This window comes from Triticum dicoccoides, chromosome 2A, assembly GCF_002162155.2.
Source record: "Triticum dicoccoides isolate Atlit2015 ecotype Zavitan chromosome 2A, WEW_v2.0, whole genome shotgun sequence".
In the NCBI taxonomy this organism is placed as follows: Eukaryota; Viridiplantae; Streptophyta; class Magnoliopsida; order Poales; family Poaceae; genus Triticum; species Triticum dicoccoides.
In genome coordinates, this window is record NC_041382.1 from 724,883,149 (window position 1) to 724,899,115 (window position 15,967).

Consider the following 15,967-nt stretch of genomic DNA (forward strand, 5'->3'; position numbering starts at 1 on the left):
GGTTGGTGGTCTAGGAATCAAGTCATCAAGGGCTAGAACAGAGCACTTCGGGTTCGTTGGGCTTGGTACGAGTGGAGCAAAAACAACCAGATACATTGGAAAGGCAATGCCATCCGTTGCGATTCCTCGGGCCGACAACTATTCTCTCCTTGCACTCAAATATTCATTGGGAATGGAGCTCGCGCAAAGTTCTGGGTCGACAGATGGCTGCATGGCAACGTGCTCGCGCTGCTTGCGCCGGGGTTATTTTTTGCTCGCTCGCCGAAAAAACTTGACAGTCAAAGAGGACCCGGATAGGATTCACTGGATGAATGGGCTGCAGGGGATTAGTTGTGAGGAAAGAAAGGAAAGCACCTTTGCCCGTTGCCTGCCAAAAAAAGAAAGAAAGACTGACAGACAAATCGATGTCTACATATAGTACAGTAAGTATGTACTGCGTGTACTCAAGAATAACCACATGAACAAAGACAACTCCTATATGCAATTTAGACTACGTTTTACACTGCGCTGGATTCTCATAATCACGATTGCCCAACCAATTTCCTCCCCATTTTAGTGTTTGCTTCACCCGCCTTTTTTTCACTGTTGAACAATTTTTTTTTTGAGGGACCACTTTTGAACCTAATTTTACAAACACAAACCGAGCCTTTAATAAATCGCCTACAAGCGAGGCTGCAGCAACAACTAGTTGCACCCAATAGGAATTTACGTCAAATCAATAGTAGTGGGGCTCAAAAGATCTGTCTCAAGCCCATGTGATGAATTCGAAGGTTGTACAACTCCTCCGCTATCCAGCACCGGCCTTCTCGGCCGATCGATTTGCGATGCCGTGCTAGTCAGCATAGCGACAACTGTGGACATGGTTGGCCTTTCGCAGGGCGTCTCCTGGACGCAGAGGAGCCCAATTTGGATGCATCGTTTTAGCTCAGACAATAGCTCAGGCTCGGATTTGGCGAGTGGCACCACTGCGGTGTCAAGAAGCTCCATAGTCCTGTTCTGCTCCCACAGTTCCCATGCCTACCAAAAAGATTCGCCAAGTTATGTCTTGCTTCATTTCACGAAGAGAAATATTAAAATCAGACTGAGTGCCGGAACACAACATCAATATATATTGTACATGGATGCACATGCCTTAGTTTGTGATAAATATGAATTCCTGAAGTATCTGAGCTTACATGAGAAAGGAGCCTATGCAAGCCACCATTCCTTTCCCCGCTGATCGTCTCGAGGAGGACAACTCCGAAGCTATAGACATCACATTTCAGCGTCATGTCCCCTCTCCGTGCATACTCTGGAGCTGCGTATCCCCTTTTTAAAGAACTCAACAATGTTAGGTATATATCTGGTGGTGAAGTAGCATATATATTTGACTACTTACGGTGAAACTACAATTGTTTGATCAGGCCCCGCCTGGTCGACGACAAACAGCTTAGCGGTGCCAAAGTCGGCAATTTTAGGCTTCCACTCATCATCTAGGAGAATGTTCCCAGGCTTGATGTCCCGGTGGATTACACTCTCACCCGATCCTCCATGTAGGTACGCAACACCATGCGCAATGCCATGCAGTAACTCCAACCTTCTTGTCCAGCTCAGTAAAGCACGCAGTTTAGGTATACCTGTGAGTGCCAAATATGTATTGTTAGATAGGTACACCCACTTTGATAATATTCATAAATAATGCATTTTAAAAGGTAAAAGTTCATTTTACTCCCCTAATTGTACAGATTTAAGTCTCTAGTTGTTTCTAGCTCACTTAACCCCCGACTGTCCATCCTAGAGCACATCACCCTTTAACCAATTTTCGAAATGAAAAAAATCTTTGTAAAAAGATTTCAAAAAATCCGTAGAAAAATCATATATGTTAGTTGTACATGAAATACATACGAATAACTATCTGAAGAAAAAAAATGCCACGACAGCTTATGACCTAACGGACCTATTTAATTATTATTTTTTACATTGGTTGCTATTTTGTAACCAAATGACACGTATATACTGACCCCATGACTGAAAAAGGATCTCGGATGTGATAGCTTCTGGCGTTAGGTGGGTTCAAATATAATTTGAGAGGGTAAGTGAGTCAAGCTAATAAGTCAGGGGAATAGTTAGGGGATATAAGGGAAGAGTGGACTTAGGAGGTGCATGCATGTAAACAGTAGATTAATAAAACTTGAGAGATAGTGCATACACAAGAATTAGACGGTCGAGTTTTCATGATAAGTCGAGAAATTTACCGCTTGGAATAAACGGGTAGCTACCTCAAAAAACAATCAACAACTCAGAAAAAAAGATAAGTCAAGAAATTTCTCGTGTTCTTGTAGCAGTGTGTACCGAATATGTAGACGTTCAGGCTCTTGTTCTGCATGTGTTCATAGATGAGTATTCTCTCCTTGCCTTCGTTACAGTAAGCAAGGAGACGAACAAGATTGCCATGCCGGAGCCCGGCCATCACTTCCACTTCTCTCCCGAAATCCTTCTTGCCTTTCGTGGTTAGTGCTGACTGTTTAAGCCTCTTGACAGCGATCATTCTTCCTTCAGGCAGCAGCCCCTGTTGATTTTGAAATTTTAGATGATAAGAATTGAGCTGTAGAGTTTGCAATGGATGGTTCTATATGTGAAAATCATGTGAAGGATATAGTCATGCATGAGTTTCTCAAACAGTACAAGATAGACCCACACACATCACAAACCCCACTCATATCTCTTTAGTAGAAAAAGAACTAACCTTGTAAATGATACTAAATCCTCCCTGGCCTATAATGTTACTTTCAGAGAAGTTTCCAGTGACATCCTTTATAATGCTTAGATTAACTGAAGGAACGGCCATAGCAGGATTTTGAGGGATAGCACCTGCAACAAGAACATATTGATTATTATGCTTGAAATTGTGTTACAACATGTATAGGTCCGGCAAGGCATCAGTGGAATGAGATTTAAGAAAATCAAATCACGAATAATAGTGAGTTGTTGGATCTCCATCGAACAATCACTTGACAAAAGAAAATAAGTTACATGCGATAAAAAAGAAGGATTTTTACGAGACTAATCTAGTAGTGCAAAGTTCACTAGACCAAGACTTGGAGAAATCTCAGGCCTTGTTGCCGGAAGTTTCATGGCAGCCTATGGAACTGTTCTAAGAAAAATTGTTCCATAGGCTGAACGGCAAGAACATGTTAGGGATGCACATGCGCTAGTTAAGTTTGTGACCTCCCTCTCTAACGGTGGGCATATTTGGTTTGCCACATATCCCTAGCCCGGTTTGTATCCCCAATAACATTATATCTCTGTTCCCTAAAAAAACCTTTAACGAGGTTGTGGACTTGGGTGTTAAAATTCTAGAAATGGGGATATTTTTCCCTCGCCAAAATGACCAAAAAAATCATGAATCTAGTCTAGAAATTTCAAATCGTTTTATATGTCACCAACCGTAATTTTTGATTTTTTTAATATAAAATCATGTTTAAGTTTAAACCAGTCCAATTATCTTGTATTTTTCCTTTTTCTCCATATGAAATAACAGTAACAGCGAACCATCCCATCAGAGTAGAAATTACCTATGATTCTGCGTTTCCGTCTCCACCAAATCAGAGAGACGACCAGAAGAACAATGACACCGGAAGCTACAGGTGCGACAACAAGTAGAGTAGGAAACTCTTTCTGGTCATCTGTTATGGCAGCAAAACGGTGAACTGTGAGTTCAAACATGCATGAACTAAAAATTAAAACTCTTTTTTTTTCCAACATGCATGTATAAATCGAGTCAATATTTTTGTCAAGGTGTATGACTGTGACTTGATTTACATGCATGTGTAAATCGAGTCGACAAGCAGAGTAGGAAACTCTTTCTGGTCATCTGTTATGGCAGCAACCAGTTCAAACGTGAACTAAAAATATAGAAACTCTTTTTTGGTCCAGTAGGTGTAAATCAAGTCAATTTGTCTCTCAAAAAGTTGAGTCAATTTGTGTCAAGACAAAGAAGAAAGGTGCATGGCAACGGTAGGTGGTTGGATAATCTGTACATACCGAATTCTGATTTTGACAACCTCAGGTAGAGATCTTGCCCCCTGTCGACGAGACGTAGATCGACGATGGCATCCGCCCACATGACGCAGCCGGTGCCGTCGCCGCCTCCCCGGATATCGGCCGCGGCGTAGGCCCGGCACGAGCAGTCGGCGAAGCACCTCGCCCTGCACCCCTCTAGCGTGACGTTCATGTCCACCGACGCGTTCTGCGTGTCAGGAAGCTTCACGCGCCGCACCACCGCGAAGCCGTCCGTCGTCGCCCCGCCGGCACAGTCCAGGTCCGCGTCTCGTCGGCACCCGCCCGCCGCGGTGTCCTTCACCTCCTGATCCGACAGCGACGGGATCCCGGCGGCGGGGCGGCTGAACCCCACGACGCAGCCGCAGAACCCCGACGACGCCGCCTCGGGGTCGCAGAGGCCGAACGCCCCGCACCGCGCGTAGGTGTCGCACTGGTCCCTCGGCCCCTTGAACAAGGGCTTCCACGCCCGGGTGCCCGCGTCCCACATCAGCCGCTCCACGTCGCCGGTGTAGTTCACCACGACGCGGGTCAGCGGCGCGCCGGGCTTGGCGGTGTACCCGTAGGTTACCTCCCACGGGCTCGTCGTCGCCCGCAGCGTGTACTTGTCCGCGTACGCCGTCACCTCCGGGACGCCGTTGAAGTAGAGCCCGTTCCACGGGCCCGTGCGGTACCTCTTGACGTCTCCTTGCCACAGGACGATGTCCGGTAGCCCCTTGGTCTCCAGCGTGCGGCGGTAGTCCCCCGGAGACGGGTCGTCGGCGGACCTCCACGCCGTGAGCTGCCACTCCGCTCCGGTCCAGAGGTCCTTGCCCAGCTTCATGTCGGGCAGCAAGGTGTCCGTTGGGTGGTCGAACGATTGCCACAGTGCGGCGCTGCTGCTGCCATTGTGCACGACCAGGTTGCCGGAGTCGAGAAGCTGAACCACCGCGGCGGAGGCGGCCATGAAGTTCGGTGACCACACCGTCCGGCAAGAGCCGTCGACCAGGACGAGGCTGCTCAGGTCGTCGAACACCAGCATGCCGGACTTGTCGGGCAGAGGCTGGTCGCGGTTGGCGACCCAGCAGACGGTGTCGTTGGACACGGAGAACCATATGCCGAGGTACCTCTTGGCGGACGCCCCGGGAGAGAAGAACCCCAGGGTGAAGGAGCCGTCCGGCGAGACGAGCGTGTCGCCGTCGGTGAGGTTCTGGCCCTTCTTGAACCTATCACGGACACCGGAGGCGGCGGGGGTTTGGACTGAAAGGAGGAAGAGAGTGATCAAGAGCAGCTGCAGTAGGAGGTGTACCAGAAGTTGGCTGGTTACCCTCATTGCTTTGCATTGTCCTTGCACAGCGGAGCTCATACATGGGCCATGGAATATATACAGTCGAATTGAGAGGATGGTCATGCACTGAAGTTGTTACTCGGCTTGGACCGAGAACATAACTTTTTTCATCGAAATTATAACATGTTACTTTGGCCAATTTAGTTGGTAGTAATAGTACGTACTACTACCTCTGTATCAAAATATAAGGCCTTTTTAAAGATGGAAATAAGCTTTGTTTACTATGGAGCTGGTCAAGAGGCAGTAGCACTGCAATTTTACTATTTTTTTAGGGCTGCAATTTTACTATTAGAAGGAGGGAAACTTCCCGCATATGGACCGGAAACCAGTAAAATCCAAACAAATACTTTCCGCCGTTCAACAGAAGCCAATTTTCCAGGAAGTTGCAATCTCAGCTGATTTTCTTCAGTTGTTGATGTGACAGGGGTGCATATGATGGGGCAATCATGGAGCCAAGAAAACTTCTCCATCTCAAACGAGTGGTTCCTCTCAAGAACAATGTAAGTGGGCATGCTTCTAGAGTCATTAGACTAGACCTAAGTGATATGGCTATTACTCCAGTAAAATGCAGTGCTGTGTCATCGATCGCTACTGCTACTGGAATACCAACGATGACGGCGAGGTGATTTTCAACGTGATGTAACTGAAGCTACTCTCGTTCAAAGCTTTGAAGTGGTTGATTGGTCATCCTGTGATCCCAGTCCAGTTCAAGTGGATTCGCGAGAGTCCTTGTCAGTCTCAAGGCTCTAAGCACATACTTTTGTCTCGATTCTTATTGCGTCATTGGTTGAATACTCTCCTTGGAGTGATTAAAGAATTCCATTCTTGCTAATAGATTATTCCTGGTTGTCATATTTTTGTGGAAGTCGTGGTTGTTGGAGGCTTGGAGCCTATAGTGTTTCAATTACAGTGAAAAGGAAAGGCTCTTGGTGAGTTGAACAAAGTTGTAATACCTAAATTCGGAGTAGGTCTCATAGCAAGTTCCGTGCATGTAGGTGATGTGGCACCGTAGTTGAAGAAAAAGAAAAGATACCGGTATTAATATGATATATCATGCCATAACTCATCCAATGAGGAAATTTAATGGCAAATGGATCTCGTACACAACTTCTCATTGGGATTCCACATATGAATAAATAAAGTGGCACAAATTAACATACCAGGCAATGACACTATGCAGTGGGTAGGTAGTAGTAGTAACTAAGATAATATCCTTCACTGTGATGTGGAAGGGTGGGGTAGACCGAGTAGTTAGTGATAGTTTAGGGTGGAAGGGTGTGCATGGAAGCAAGCGGGACTACTAAGGCTACTTATAGTGGGGAGTATCATATACTAGTATTACTAGTAGAGTGCCCGTGCGTTGCCACGGGCTTTTGGAATATTTTTGTTGAGTTGTATAAACATAATGACTGTTTAATTTCACATGTAGAGATAAGATAGCATGGGAATGTCGATGCCTTGTCACGTGCCACAAAAATATTTTGCTGGAATTATGCAAACACAATGCATGTCAAATTTCACATGTAGAAACAAGATAGCATGGGCACAATCGGGTGTTTATCGTAGTCCAATTCACTTGCAATGTAAATTGATAAAAAAATGATAAATTAACGATGTATACATATAGAGCGATGATCCAATTAAAATTCTATTACAAATTAATATAAAGTTGTTGTGCTTAAGAAATTTTCACACAATTCTTTTATGGAAAGATATACAGAAACGATGTGTTCTCGTTGATGGACATATACAGAGGGGTTACAACTTGCATCCCTAGAGCTGGCGACACAATTCTTCTATGGAAAGATATTCCGATCGATGACGAACCCCTTTCCAACAAGCTGCCACACATGTTCTCTTTCATAAGGGAGGAGGATATTTCTATAGTGCAATTCCAAGACAGACCACATGCTTCTAAAAACTTTTACCTCACTCTATCAATCGAGGCGCTACATGAATTAACATATCTGCAGAATCATATGAATGGTCTCTACTTGGAACCAATGATGGTTGATGAATGGATTACTTGTTGGGGAGATGTTTAGTTTCGGCCCAAGAATTTCACCAACTTCTTTTTCAGAGAACTGCAGCCACCCGCATACATCACAATGATCTGGAAGACAAAGTGTATCATGAAACTTAAAGTGTTCACCTGGCTGATGTCAATGAACAGAGTCAACATAAGGGACATGCTCCACCGGAGACATTTTGATATTGGAGTCACTCCTGTCTTTTGTGCAACACCACACCACTGGAAACGAACAAACACCCATTCTTTGAGTGCACCTTCAGTGCGGTCTATTGGAACTCCATCAATATTCAATGGGATACCAACTTGGAACTTCAGGAGATGTTTGATGCAGTGAAGTCTTCATGGCCACACTCATTGTTCAATGCAATCAAAGTCCCGGCCGCCTGGAACATTTGGAAACAAAGGAACATATGCTACTTTGACAAGATTGCTGCATTCCTGTATGATTGGAAAAGAGCACTCAAAGCTGACTTGGAAAATCTTAAATTCAGAGTTAATCCTGAATTGGTCTCCTTTCTTGATAGCTTCATCCCAAACCTATCTCTATAAATCATAGTTCCTTTCTTTTTATTTGCTTCTTGGCCATGTAATTACCCAGTACTTTATTTTGAGTAATATATAATAGTAGGAGACTCCTGTTGTTTTCAAGGTTCAAAAAAAATTAATTCCCACAAAATATCACGAATGTTGTTTTTAGCTTGATTCACATGATATTTGAGTAAGCATGATAAAAACTTCTTCGTTAGCTTATATACACATCTTGCACAAGCAACGTGTAACGGAGCTTCATGATGAAGGACTTAAAATGTGCAACGGAAAATACTCATGGTGTTAACCGGACGAACTAATTCTTTACCATTCCATCAAAGCATAAAAAAACATAATAGCCAGACACATTTCTGCATTTCCTAAATTAGTACTCCCTCCGTAAACTAATACAAAAGCGTTTAAAACACTATTTTAGTGATCTAAACATTCTTATATTAGTTTATAGAGAGAGTATTATTTTAAATATAGTGATAACAAAAATAAATGTTGGTACTTTGAATGTAGAAGGTTTTGTAGTACATTTCTTGAAACGTTACAAAATTTCTATGGTTTCCAGTTTTTCCCCTCGCTCACTCACTCACCCACTCACCCAGTCGCCTCTTCACGCTCATTCCCCTCGCTCACCCACTCCACCAAATCCCTAGCCCGCGGCGGCGACGCATCTCCCCCTCACTCGCGTCGGTGAATCAACCGCGTCGCCGCCCTTCTCCTCAGGCGTCGCCGCCAGGCCTTCTCGTCCGCGTCACCTCTCCCTCTCGCCCGCATCCTCAGCACCACAGTTGAGCCAAAGTTGGATATTTTAGCGAGGTCGAGTAGGAGCGTGAGAAGCGCGGGCACGGCGGCCTTGTCCTGCTCGAGGAAGGCGGCGACGGATGCTAGCGCTCCTCGCCGCCATCGACCTGCAAGGAGGAGCGCCGTGTTGGACGCTGCCATCTCCGACGCTGCTGGTACTCCTCCGCCGCTACGAGTGCCCCGTCACCTGCGCCCAGGTCAGCCGCGAAGTCGAGCTCCCCATGCTTGACCTGCAAGGTTATCATCCTTAATTTTCCCCACACCTTTACAATCTCTGGAGCCTAGGATTCGGGGAAAGGCAAGGAGAGATTTTGGAGCTGATTGTGATGTGATTGTTGATGTGGATGGAATATGGATGTAGATGTACTGTGGTCAAGAACTGCTCTCTGCCGCGGGAGTAGATTGGAAAGGCTGCTGCTGCTGCCACTACCACTCGCCGATTCGGGCATGGTAAAGACCACTCGGTTGCACTACTCCATGTGTAGATGACTGAACTTGGGTGTGAGCATTTTGATGCCTCTGAATTTAGTAAATTCAGTACTCACAGGAGTACACTTTCAGTACTTAGGAGTACATTCCCCCTAGAGTATTTGTACTACAGGAGTACTTTCAGTACTGTAGGAGTACTTGTATTGTTTCTTAGAGTATTTGCTTGGAGTAAATATTGTAGTTTAACTGAAATCAACATTTCTGAAAATCATGTTTATCAATGGGTTGTAAGTACTGAAATCAACATCTCTGAAATCATGTTTTTCATGCTGTAGTATTCTTTTTGTCAGGATTTTAGTACTCTTGCTTGGCTCAAACCAAACTGATTCTGCTGTAATACTCATGTTGTAGTATTCTTTTTATCATGCTGGAGAACTTTGATTGATCTAGTGGGCTCAAACCGTACTGATTTTTAGAGTATACTCCATGTTACTTCCATTTTAGAGCACATTCTTGGAGTGGATCTGCATTTCATAAAGTTAACAAGTGGGAGTACATGAAGCACTACATTTTAAGTCAAGGAGAAGATGGTGCCTGCTCCGTGATGATGCCACCAGCACCTACGACTTCCTCGACCACCACCACCATGATGACGACTTCCTCGAACGTGGTGAGTACTCCTCCAATGCTTGTACTCTTATCAATGTTTACTGCTGTGATCATGGAGTAGTTAGCTGATGTTATCATGGCAGGAGTAATGCACCATTAGTTGGTAAGAAATGATTTTAGTATGAAACCTCTCGACAGTAACTGTTTTTTTGTGAGGAATAGTACATGGTTTCAACTTTATTTGCCCCATTCCAAGTTCTGAAATCATTACCAAATCATACGAAGCATGAAACAATGTTCAAGCTGATTTGGTGAATCCGTAGATTACATCTTACTGTGTGTTCCCAAAATATTCAGCATTGCAAAACAAAGAAATATTAAATACAAGTTTCACTATGGATGATAGTGTGAAAAAATATATCATATTTTCTTTTTCCTGGGAGCATCATGGACCAACTTGTCAATGTAACCTCGGTTGTATACTACATCTACATCCCTGTCAATGAACATGTGCACTATTGAACTATCTATGCATCTACATCTCTATGAAGATACATATACTACTGCATCTTGGATGAATACTATTGTCAGTTTACTCGCATGAGCCATTCAAGGAAAGTAGTCTCTCAGTTCTAGTGTACCTAGATGTACGATGAAACGAATTTGTGAACCAAAGCAATTTGAGTTGACAACCGGACAGAGGAAGCGGGCAAGAGATGATTTATTTATGGGCGATGATGATTTGCTACAAATACATATACTGCTACCTTCCATGCATGTCAGCATCTGATGCTACCACTTGATTCCCTGAAGATTGAAGAACCACCCCTGCCATTAACAAATCATTTCATATAAACTACTGTACCTAGCAATGTAAAAAAAATACAAAAAGGATAAAATCACTAAGCTGTCATAGAAAAAATGGCACACTCCTGGCCGTCCTGCATGTTTTGGCTTCAATTTCCCTCGCCTTGCATGTCACTGCGTCCTTAAGAAAAACAAACACATTGATAATTATAATTAAGAACTTTGCCTACAACAAAACAAAACCAGCAGAAACTCATCGCTTTCATTGTCTTCAAGACCCTCATTGTCCTCTAATAATATAGTTCGAGAGAAGTCCACATTACCCCTCGAACTTGTCTTTGGCTTCACTTTACAAACCTCAGAATTGTGTTCATTCAAGTTTCATCCTTCAACTTTATAAACCGTTCATAATTATAAGGGGTCTGCTTCAGTATACCCAACCTTCTCTTATTTTATTTATTAGAACATGCCGATGTTACATTATTCTGAACTTCCCATCTTATTTATTAGAACATGCCGATGCCACTGAAAATTATGATTACTATATCCGCACAGCCTCATACCTGGACTACTTGGGTAATTCTCATCAACATTTCGTATGAAAGGCGCATCAAGCCCTACCTGATTCCCCTCGCACGTATGATCAGAACCTGCAGGGAAGGGATCAACAAAAAAGCCGTAAGCTGTATACAGAAACAAAGATGAACACCCATATATTGTTTCGTATGAAAGGGATCACCAAAAAAGCCGTAAGCCGTAAGCTGCATAAAATGTTTCGTATGAAAGGCACATCGGGTAGTACCATTTGAATTTCCTGGTACATATGCGCCATAAACATGTGTGAGATTACTCGCCGCCGGCAACGAAGCAGCTTGGTGCACACCGACCCGTAGCAAACTTGTTCCGTCTGATTTGTTCTTGCCTGGATCAATACAAAGCCAATGATATATAGGCAACAAAGTATGCAGGCAACATTCTCAGCATTGAGTAACTATATCGTCAACATTTTCCTTTTCCCTTTTATCCTCAGCTACCTAAATACCCAGATAGAACTCTGCTTGCCCAACAGCTCCACATGCTCTGACTTCTTCTGTCTTTTTAGCTTCTCCTTGTTCCTCCAGCTCTCGGCTTCTCAGCTTCTAAGATCTTTCTTTCATCTGTACATCATCACATGTGCGCTATAGGTGTGCCTAAAGATGCATTTTATTGCCACTAACAAAATGGTGAGCTATTCTAAAAAAAGGCACACCATGATAATTAAGGTAAAACAAGGTTGAGTCCCATGAGCAGTACTACAGACAAATAGGAGTCCTTGTTTCCTGTAAGAGGTTCATATGAAAAGTTAAGGCAATGATAATTAGTAAGACTGACGCTGCGGATTAAAGCCAATTGGATGAGGTAATTCGTCAAAGAAGTACAATGCAAAGCTGAAACAATGCAAGTGAATTAAAAGAGGGGCTGATGGAAATTGAGCTTCAAGTGGCGATATCCTTCGTGGCATATGTAATGCAACCAATTCAGTTCAATATGTATTTATTATGTTAGCATGAAGGGTAAAAAGAAAGGGGACAAACTAATCTTATGTTTAAGCATACAAAAAAAGTAAAATCTAAATAGTGATGTGATCACTTCCTTTTAAACAGTTGTTACGATCAGGTCAGAAGATTGAAAAACTATAATATTTATAACAATGGAATAGAGGGGCTACTACATTACACACTTATGTTTCTACTCATTCAGTTGAGAAAATCCATGATGCACAAAACAAGATCAGTTTCATCCATCTAATTGTTAATGACCACAAAATGACATGATACAAAAGAAAATAGCATGTGCATTTAATAGAAAGTGCTTGTGCATTGCTACTGGCAATAATGGAGATAACTGAATACCATGTGAATTTAACGCAAAATGAAGGTTCCAACCAAAGATTCAAAATACCCATCACCTCCATGACATGATAATTTAGAATGACATATCAGTGGATATCACCAAAAGGAGGACCTCCTATGGTGTAGGAGGCTTCTGATATATTAAGATCAAAGTCTTCTCACCATAATGGAGATAACTGAATACCATGTGCATTTAATAACACAAAATGAAGGTTCCGACCAAAGATTCGAAATAACGAGAACCTCCATGACATGATAATTTAAAATAACATATGTGAATGTATTTGTACTATAAAGTTATTCAATGTGCCATGTGATAGGAAAGAGAGAAAATATGCCTAGGTAGGTTCTTACTACAATTGTTGCTCCTGCTACTAATTACCAGTCACTTCAATCAATAGCTAAAAAGTATTTTAACTTTTTCTCTTCCCTAAAAAGTATTTTAATGTTTTTCTCTGCCCCTGCTCTTGGATTTGATTGCAGACTTGATTAGCCTTACCGAATCTTAGAGTTGCTTCGCCAAGGCGTGTTGTTTTTCGCCTTCCCATTGCATTCAACAATTTTTTTTCCTATCACTCCCTTTAGCTGATGGTTCATCCCCACATAAGATGTACCTGATGCTCCCTGGAAAACCACATTTGTGTATCTTCTGTTACATACATGAGATTCTCTAATGCGTGTTTAGGCAGGAGCTAGCAAATTAGGAATGAAACATACAAGCCTAGTGAACACTGGATTCACGCACAACCACAGGAAATCCCTCCAAACTAAACTAACCTGTGAATCCTGCTTCAGCGAGGCAGGTGAGGAGGAGGGTTACCAGAGGCTGGAGGAAAATGAGAGTAGGGACTGCCCGCCGAGCATCCCCATCGCTGGCGAGCCGAGCATCCCCAGCCGGTAGCAAGGGACAAGGGAGCAGTAGGCACTACGTACCTCCATTATTAGAGTTAAATGTCATGTCTGGACTGACCTTTCCTTCTTCCTGGGCAGCCAACACTTTGTAGTTGGAAATAGTATCAGTTTACACTCCTGATGAAGTGGTAAAAATACATAATTGAGAAATAGATTTACCCTGATAATTGCTTGCACTGCACACTTCCTTACATTTGAATTTGCAGATGATTCTTCAAATGGGAGATGTTCCAAAATTTAGTGATTACCTGATATTTCAGATGATGATTAGGATGATTGACAAGGAAGAAATGTTCCACAGGCTTGCTAACTGATTCATCAGGGTCTGGTGGTATGTTCCGTATAAGAACCTACAATAAAAACACATTGATGACTCAGAATCAAAAGAATAATCAGAGAACCATTAATCTAGATAAGATCATTGTTGTATGCAGCATTCTTTTTCCTAGCAAAGGGATCTAAACTGAGCTCATGTATAAGTTGCAATCACAAAGGGATCCCATGGCCTCAATCCTCATCTCCGTCTCTCTATCCCGATCTGATTCTCTCCGTCTTGCACCAAATAGAGAAAAGAGGGGAGATGAACCTGAGGGAGGAAGGCGATCGCATGGTGGCGAACGCAGGAGGAACCGGAGGACGGGAGCACGGTGGTTGATGCCTAGGGTTTAGCGCAGGTCGTGGCGGCGTCTCCTCTGGGAGGTCGGCGGCGTGCGAAGGCGAAGGCGTACCTCAGCAGAGGTGTCCAGATGGCGACCCAGAGGTCCACAATGATGGCGGCGGCGCCTCCTTTGGGACCTCAACGGCGGCGCCTCCTTTGGGACCTCAACGGCGGCGCCTCCACGACCCCTCGGAGCCGGCAAAGGGATCCGCGGCTAGCGCCTGGGATCTGCCAGGCGGCGGCGTTCGCGTTGCGAATAGATCCAGGGGTCGTCGCTCCTTCCCCTCGTACGTGCGGGCGATAGGTTTAGCTTTTTTTGTCGCTGGTTAATTTTCGTAGGTCTTTTTTCGTTGGTTAACCTTCGTAGGTCTTTTTTCAGTCGTACGTGCATGGGTGCGGGTTGGGGTCTTAGCACGAGGTTTTTTCGGTTTGTGGTGACTAAGTCAGAGGTGGGAGGAGATATAACAAAAACCATAGGAGGTGGGACTAAAAAAACCTGGAAGCGAGACTACCAACTGCTCCATTAGGAGTAGAGATACATATGATATTAGTATATGATGCTATCTTTATAGTGCATAATATCATAGAGTAGTATTATAGATGACCTTATTTATGGCTATGCATTACACAAAGTAGTATAATATTTATTATGTTACGGTATCTACCAATATTACTCTAACCCCTCCTCTCTCTCTCTTCTTTAATTCTGTCACATCGTCATGTTTATACTATTCCCGAGTGCATGATACCAGCTATGATACTCCCACTATGGCCAGCCTAAAGGGTGACATGAACAACTTCTTCCGTGATGTGGAAGGGTGGGCTAGACCGAGTAGTTGGTGATAGTTTAGGGTGGATGGTGGTGTTGATGTTCATGTACATATAGTTTGTAACACTAACATGGAGGGGCTATTTAATCCATTTTTCTCTTTATAATATAGTACGCACACTCGTGTGTATTCGAGAAAGAAAAGATAATATGCTTCACTATAGTAGTACCCACCATGAGAGACGTAGAAGCATCTATTGGCCATGGTTATCCCGTTGGTCAAAAGACAAGCTCTCATCCATCAAAGTAGTGGTTTTAGCTTGAAAAATGATCATAGTGACATATATTAAAAATATATATAACTATGAAATGCAATTACTTCTCTTGATATAGACATAAGGTTGTATTCTATGTACAAATTGCATGTAAGCTTGATATAACTATCAACAATGCAGTGGGGAGTAATCTGTTGACCTATTGTAGTGGTTTAAAGAAGATAGTGTACACATATATCAAGGGGAGTAATTGCACCACATGTTGCAATCCAGTGTTGTGTGATTTGTAAGGTTGCATTATATGTACAAATTTAGCATCAAATTCCAAGGCTTGCTAACCTCATAGGATGCACTTAATTTCTGTGTTTCTCATAGGCTTTCAGTTTTTTTTTTCAAGCCGGGTTTGGTGAATATAACAAAACATATTATCATAGTTCACCATAAAGGGAAAAATCAGGATTGCACTTGTCTCTCAAGGTGACTCGGGTGGCACGTCTAGGCCACCGGCATGAGAGCCTCATTTCCCGTATCTCCTTCTCTTGTCGCCGCCATTGTGCCACCTTTATGGATTGAGATTACGACCTAGAGGGGAGAGGTGAATAGGTCTCCACAAAATTTACTATTTTACGGTAGCAATTTTGGTTTTACGAATAAATAAGTTCTCATAAATGAAACTACATTGAGTACGCCCTATATAATGATATAATATAACAACAAGGTAAATAACACAAGCAAAAGAAGTCGTATAGGAATAAACGGGGTATGCGGAGAGAAGAGATGTGTCCCAATGTTCACTTCCTTGGAGTGAAGCGGGTCACTATTTGAGAGGTACCAAAGGTTTCCCGATGGCACAAAGGCTCACCTTCATCCCTTTAAGC

General features: G+C 43.2%; 1 protein-coding gene across 1 annotated transcript; it reads right to left on the reverse strand.

Annotated features, from left to right (window-relative positions):
* Positions 1–479: 479 nt before the first annotated feature.
* Positions 480–5,350, reverse strand: LOC119352089 (receptor-like serine/threonine-protein kinase SD1-8). Its single transcript, XM_037618824.1, has 7 exons — positions 4,024–5,350; positions 3,555–3,665; positions 2,726–2,850; positions 2,332–2,548; positions 1,379–1,616; positions 1,176–1,308; positions 480–1,017 (listed from the first exon to the last, which is right to left on the reverse strand). Exons 1-7 carry the CDS (start codon positions 5,348–5,350, stop codon positions 706–708), a joined length of 2,463 nt encoding a protein of 820 aa, XP_037474721.1. The 3' UTR covers positions 480–705.
* Positions 5,351–15,967: the final 10,617 nt, after the last annotated feature.